The sequence below is a fragment of the Poecilia latipinna genome, unplaced genomic scaffold (genome assembly GCF_001443285.1).
Source record: "Poecilia latipinna isolate Pla-1442-1.1 unplaced genomic scaffold, P_latipinna-1.0 Scaffold1819, whole genome shotgun sequence".
NCBI classification, from domain to species: Eukaryota; Metazoa; Chordata; class Actinopteri; order Cyprinodontiformes; family Poeciliidae; genus Poecilia; species Poecilia latipinna.
In genome coordinates this window covers 158,546-165,004 of record NW_015114435.1, presented here as the reverse complement: position 1 = coordinate 165,004, position 6,459 = coordinate 158,546, and the positions used below count along the sequence as shown (strand labels likewise).

Genomic DNA, 6,459 nt, shown 5'->3' with positions numbered 1-6,459 from the left:
GAGTTCCCCAGGTCAGCGCTCACACTCACTCTCACAGGAAGGAAGCTGCTTCATTCCTCTGGACTTCCTGTCACATGATCAAGTCTCTCAGGAAGCTGCAGCAGCGTCCGCTGCGGGGGTGGGACTAAATGACCTCTGACCTCTGCTTTCGTTTCAGATGCCAGCCTGCCAGGTGAAGACATGGCGGACGACAACAAGAGCTGCCACTGCGAATTCGTCCCTCAGGACCTGACGCCGGGGTTAAAGGTCACCATCAGGGCCATCTGGTAGGAGTCCGTCCGTCAGAGGCTGTCTGCTGCGCCGCCGACCATCCATCGCTTCTCACTCCTTATTTGCTGTTTTATGCACTAAGTCATGATTTAATTCACATTATTTTATTTACTTATGTTTTATTTATGCTCACGCCAGGGTCAAAGGTCATCATCAGCTGTTGGGTAAGAGCAGTCACGTCACTCAGCGTCATTATTTCACTGTTCTGTCCCGTTTTCCTGCAGCCCGCTTTATTATTATTTTATTGCTGTTGCTCTCTACGGCCAGGCTTCAGTTTTACTCTGGATTCGGATCCCAGATCTGTTCCAACCGCCGTCAGTGTTTCCCGGTTCTGGTTCGTTTCTCTGGTTCTGTCCGGGTTCTACTTCATGTTCAATTCAAGTTAAGGACGTTGTAGTTAGAGAAACGAAGAAGAGTTACTTTCTGCAGAATTTTCTAGAAAAAAAGTTGGACATTTCTGAGTTTGACAAATTTAAAATTTTCAAGAAAGGAACTGTCTCGCCAAAAAAGATTATTCTCATAAATTTTCTGAAAACATTTGTCAATTTCTGAGTTTCAGAAGTCACAAAGTGTTGGACTTTTAGATTTGTAAAAATCCTAACGAGTGAACATTATTTATAAGTTTATCCATTTGAATGTGATGCAGCTTGGTTTTTTAGTGAATTCAATTGAACATATGAGGAAAAGGGTTTACAAATCATCATGTTCTGTTTTTATACATCAATTCAGTGGAAATGTGGTTGTAGGTTCTGCTCTGAAAGAACAGAACCACTGGACTGGACCAGATCCAGTTCAGTACCTGGCTGTGACCGGTCCAGACAACACGCCCTGTTGTGGGCCTGTGCTCCAGACCAGAACCAGCAGGACCTGGTCCGAGTCCGGCTGTGGTGACGCTTCCTTGTCTCTGGCAGCATCATGCGCTTCATGGTGTCCAAGAGGAAGTTCAAGGAGAGCCTCCGTCCCTACGACGTCATGGACGTGATCGAGCAGTACTCGGCTGGACACCTGGACATGCTGGCCCGCATCAAGAACCTCCAGGCCCGGTAAGGCTCCAGGCCTCGGCGCCTTGCCGCTCCGACTCTAAATCAGCTGTGACCGGGTTCTGTCTGGTTCTGGCAGGGTGGATCAGATCGTGGGAAGAGGAACCCCCATTGCAGACAAGGACCGTCCCAAATCAGGTGGCGAGGAGATACCTGAAGACCCGAGCATGATGGGACGTCTGGGGAAGGTGGAGAAGCAGGTGAACGGCCTGTGGTGTGGCCCGCCACACTGCTGCCACTACACTCACTTTATTTATTAAGGACAATGTACATGAATTACATTTCTGTAAATGTGCCAGAGTTAGCTGAAAGCCTCTTTCCATCTGTGGCCCGTAGTGCTGGCAGCATTTGCTGGTTTTCTGGATTTAAACATGGTGGTTAAGCACCAGCCTTACTGGTGCTTAACCAGAAACCAGTAACTGGTGGCTTAACCAGGACCACTGGTAAGACCTGCAACTCTGTCTTGATGCAGGTCTGGAACTGAACTAATCATTTGGTCTAACCTCTGATGTCCTGCAGGTCCTGTCAATGGAGAGGAAGCTGGACTTTCTGGTGAACATCTACATTCAGAGAATGGGAATCCCTCAGGCAGAGACGGATGCCTATTTTGGGTCGAAGGAACCGGACCCGGCACCGCCGTACCACAGTCCAGTGGACCTGCAGGAGAAGAACCAAACCCTCTCCAAGATCCTGCAGTGAGTGTGTCATGAAGCAGTGGTGTAGCAAGCTTTTCTAAAGTCTGGGGACTGAAACTTTTAATCAGTGCATGGAGGCACACATCACCTCATCCGCTTTGTAAGATGCTGCAGTGGCAGCTTCATGCTGTGGGAAGATAATGTTGATGGAAAGGTAAATTAAGTCAAAAACAGGAAAATCCTGAATGGAAAGCAACTAGAAGCTAAAGACTTCCAAAATAATGACCACTCCCAACAAGCCAGAGCCACAATTGATGGTCTATAATAAAGCATTTTCATCTTGGAATGGCCTAGCTAAAGCCCAGACGTAAATGTTCTGTAGTATGGCATTCCCAGTTACTGTTCACTGAGTCTGACAGCAGCTGTTTTACTAATAAAAACAATTATATATTTCAGTCTGTAGCCATCCAAAGCTGGTAGAGATGTACAACTGGTAATAAATAGTTTGGTCTTTGCATGCCACACTTTTCAGATTTATATTTGTAAATTATTTTAAATACTGCATCATTTCTTTTCACTGACCTACCAAGAATTCAATATACTGAAGCTTGTGGTTGCAAAGTGAAAAGGTTCAAGTGGTGGTTGCTTTTATGACGCTCAGTTTTTTAAATGTTAGTTGATCATATTGAGTAAAAAAAGATAAAAAATAAAATATATTTTTTTGTAGATAGCATTGTGCTGCATTGGACAACTTAACCTCAGTTTAACAATTTCTGCATTGATTCCCCAGAGACGGGTTACTGTTTACAATATAGTGGAAGCTAAGGGTCAAAAGGTCATATGTGTTCATAGCATGCTAAAATCACAGCGCCGTCTGGTGGCCTGGCATGGGAACTACAAATGACTAAATGTGCTTTGGCGGTACCATCTAAATGTGGAAATTAACATAAAAAACAACCACATTTTACATTCATACATGTAGTTTTACAAAATCTCTTCCTGTTGAAAAAGCATTAAAAAATTTAGTTTTTATTATTTTGTGAATCTCTGAAAACATTGACACAGTCCCTGCAATAAAACGTTTTTCAATCAAAATTTAATCTGCTATAAACCCCACGTTTTATATTTCTTTTCTTTTAGTTTTTTATTTTGCAGTGGTTTTGTTTTTCCCCCTCTAACCTCGGTATATATGTGTTCTGTTAACAGTAGTTATACCAGTCAGTGTATTATTACTTAGGGAGGAATATATCAGGTTTTTTTTTTTGTTTAAATGTGAAATGGTCATTGCCATTTGGTTTATGCTTTGTGTTTTCAAATATGAAGTCAGTTATGAGGCAACAATCTCATGTAAACAGAGTCTAAAAGTTTTTTTTTTTTACTCAAGTCACTGTAACTGAGTAAATGTAGGAACTGCCAAACTAGGGTGGTGCGAAACTGGAAATCTGGGTATCGGACCGATAGCTAAATTTCCTTTTGTTGTTGTTTACGTGTCTGCAGGGTGTTGCCTGGCGACCACATGGAGAGGACCCGCTTTGTGACCAAGATGGTCCGCTCCAGCAGCTCCACCGGACACAGGAACTACGCCGCCCCCACCTGCCCGCCCTCCACCTCCTGGCAGCCAATCAGCTCCCAGCTCCACCAGCAGGCCCCTCCCCCTCCACAGCGTAGCCATGGCAACACCCCGAGCCCGGTGGGCGACGCTTCGCTGGTCCGCCTCCCCCCACCTCCAGCAGGGGAGAGACACGGCGGGAACCGACCCAGTCGGCACGGCGGCGGGGAGCGGGCCGGGACGGAGCGGAACGGGGACGAGGCGAAGCTCGACAGCGACACCTCGGTGTCCATCCCGTCGGTGGACCATGAGGAGCTGGAGCGCTCCTTCAGCGGTTTCTCCATCTCCCAGTCCCGGGAGAACCTGGACTTCCTGAACAACGGGTTCTACCCGTCCGCCGGGCCGGGGGAGCAGCCGGCCGGCGGCAGCAGCGGAGGCTCCGTTCACCGCGCCGCCCGCCGGCCCTACATCGCCCAGGGGGAGTCCGACTCCGACTCCGAGCTGTGCGCCCCCTCTCCGCACTCGGACCGGGCCTGGACCGGCACCAAGTAGGGCCGACCCGAAGCCGAACCAGCAGAACCCCTTTTTTAAACTCAGACCCGTCACTTAAACACCAGCTGTGGGCGAAGCTTTATGCGGAAATAGATGGACTGATGTCACCATTTATACAGCGAATGCTTGCCACGCTCGCACCTGATTGGTTCCCACTGACCAATCAGACTCACTGTTTCCACAACATCTGCTTGACCGAATGACACGTGAGGATAGCAGTTACCATGGCAACCACATTGTCCACCCACTGACCCGCCCAGAATCCGGGTCGGTTCGGTTTTAAATCAGAACCTCAGGTTCAGACATAAACACAGAACTTATTTCTAATTTTCTGCTTTTTTTTCTGAAACTTTTTGTCTCCTGGTTTGGATCTCCAGCACAAACCCTCCAGGTACCTTCAGGAGCCGCCACCAGAACCAGAAGCGGACCTCTCCTGGTTCCCTTTGATGAAGCTGATCAGAACATGTCCGTCTCTTTGGTTCTGGTTCAATTTACAATTAAATAACCCTGAATGTTGACCCTCAGCGTTCTTCTGTTCTGTCCGGTCAGATTCTGGTACTGGATTTCCGGGACGACTCCAGTTTGGTTCTGAGAACTTCTGTATCTGACCTTTGACCTCATGGGGATCTCCAGCAGGTCTGAGGGCTGAAAGGGCCGATTAATAAAATCCCGTTAAAATAAACATGTCTTCATTCCTTCAACCTGATCAGTCCCTCCAGGATTTCATGATTGTTTTTGTGGAAGTAATTTAGAAATATTTGAAGAAATTTTGCAGTGACTGTGACTTTGCTGCTCACCATATCAACTATAAATTCACCAACATATAAATGCAGTACTAAAACACACTGCCTCCTGCAGGTTGGCAACAATTAACCTAAATTTTTCGACATCCACCGCAAAAAACTCAATTAGTGCCAAAAAATGAGGATCTGTAGGTTTTCACAAAATTAGAATAATGAAAAACTAGAGGGACTTACTGATGTGATTTGACACACTGATAAAAACTGCTTTGGTTCATATGATAAACTTATCTTGAAGGCTCTGTTTATGCGTTGCTCTGGCCGGATTTGGCCGCCGGACTTTCAGTTTGACACAAAATGTTTTAAAATGTGTTCACATCTAATCCACAAAGAATGAAACCAATGACAGAAATATTATTTTATAAAGTTTGTTTTAACAGGTAGAAAAATATTTGGTTTGCTGTCAAAAAACAATAAAAAAAGTACACACACACACACACAGAGAGCATCAATGCATTCAAACTTGGAAAAAGCTCTCTCGGGCACAAGGAAGTGAAAAATAAAAATGAACAAACGAGATTGTTCCTTAGTAACAAAGAGAAAAAAACAAGACAAACACTGAAAACCAATTAGTAACTAAAAAAGGCAAATAAATGAAAAAAAAATAACTTGAGATTTTCTAACTTTGTTTATAAAATTTGTCAAAACATATGTGGCAAGAGATTTTTTTAAATTATGCAGTTACTCAAACTGTTAAATTAAAATGTTTAATAGTGTTTTTTCATCAGATTTTCATATTTCATTGCTGAATTGGGAATTCATAATGTATATGCAAAAATATTTAAGCCATTTTGGTGGGAAATATTCTTCCCAGAATAATTAAATCCCACTTACTGAAATAAGTTTTACATTTTTTGTAGTTTCTATTCTGACATTTTAGTTATATACACCCAAATATTTATTTTCTATGAAACTAAACCTGAAAACAAAACTAAAATAGAAACATCTACATTTCATACATTTGTATTAAAAACAGGTAGTACTGTAAATGTGGTTCTGAAGGTCCAAACTTGTCTGAAGCTGCACATCCCATCCACCAGATGGCAGCAGTAACTTTTCAGGAACCAGTCAGAACCCGGTTCTGCCTCCAAACCAGAGGTCCAACCTCAGCGGTCCAACAGAACCAGTGACAGTATCCAGATGTTTTAATGTTCAATGGGTCAAATCGGACCATCACAGCCGGGTCACATGACCAACCAGCGCCACCACCACTTTCAAACAAACTTTATTTATAATCTGGTGCAGACAAAGACATGGAGAACTGGTTTCTCTGGTTTCTCTGTCCTCACTTCTTCCTGAACCTGTGGAACAAAACAGAACCTTTCTACCGGGTCGAACAGAACTATCACCAAAGCCCAGATGTGAGGCTTACCTGGAGCCACCCGACCGCTTCCTGTCCAAGCCGAGGCGCTTCCTGTCTGCGAAGGATGGCCTGAAGGAGACAGACAGCAGGTCAGAAAAGACAGAGAGCCAACTGGTAACCAATGACCAGTAGATGACCAGTAGATGATCAATAGATGATCAATAAATGACCAGTAGATGACCAATAGATGACCAGTAGATGACCAATAGATGACCAGTAGATGACCAATAGATGACCAGTAGATGACCAA

At 44.5% G+C, this 6,459-nt stretch overlaps 2 protein-coding genes across 2 annotated transcripts in view; one reads left to right on the top strand and one right to left on the bottom strand.

Moving 5' to 3' along the window:
- The window catches only part of kcnq2b (potassium voltage-gated channel, KQT-like subfamily, member 2b), a gene marked incomplete at its 5' end in the record, with an annotated part of 17,600 nt that extends 12,254 nt beyond the window's left edge, over positions 1 to 5,346 (top strand). The window contains 5 exons of the mRNA XM_015014465.1: positions 158 to 266; positions 1,182 to 1,313; positions 1,390 to 1,510; positions 1,830 to 2,005; positions 3,443 to 5,346. Of these exons, the coding sequence (XP_014869951.1) occupies positions 158 to 266; positions 1,182 to 1,313; positions 1,390 to 1,510; positions 1,830 to 2,005; positions 3,443 to 4,046 (1,142 nt within the window). The remainder of the gene's footprint in view (positions 1 to 157; positions 267 to 1,181; positions 1,314 to 1,389; positions 1,511 to 1,829; positions 2,006 to 3,442) is intronic.
- Positions 5,347 to 5,589: 243 nt separating this feature from the next.
- ddx27 (DEAD (Asp-Glu-Ala-Asp) box polypeptide 27) overlaps positions 5,590 to 6,459 on the bottom strand; it is a 32,765-nt gene continuing 31,895 nt past the window's right edge. Inside the window, exons 20-21 of the mRNA XM_015014466.1 lie at positions 6,219 to 6,278; positions 5,590 to 6,147 (exon numbers count right to left, since the gene is read on the bottom strand). Coding sequence (XP_014869952.1) covers positions 6,132 to 6,147; positions 6,219 to 6,278 — 76 coding nt within the window. The 3' untranslated portion in view covers positions 5,590 to 6,131. The remainder of the gene's footprint in view (positions 6,148 to 6,218; positions 6,279 to 6,459) is intronic.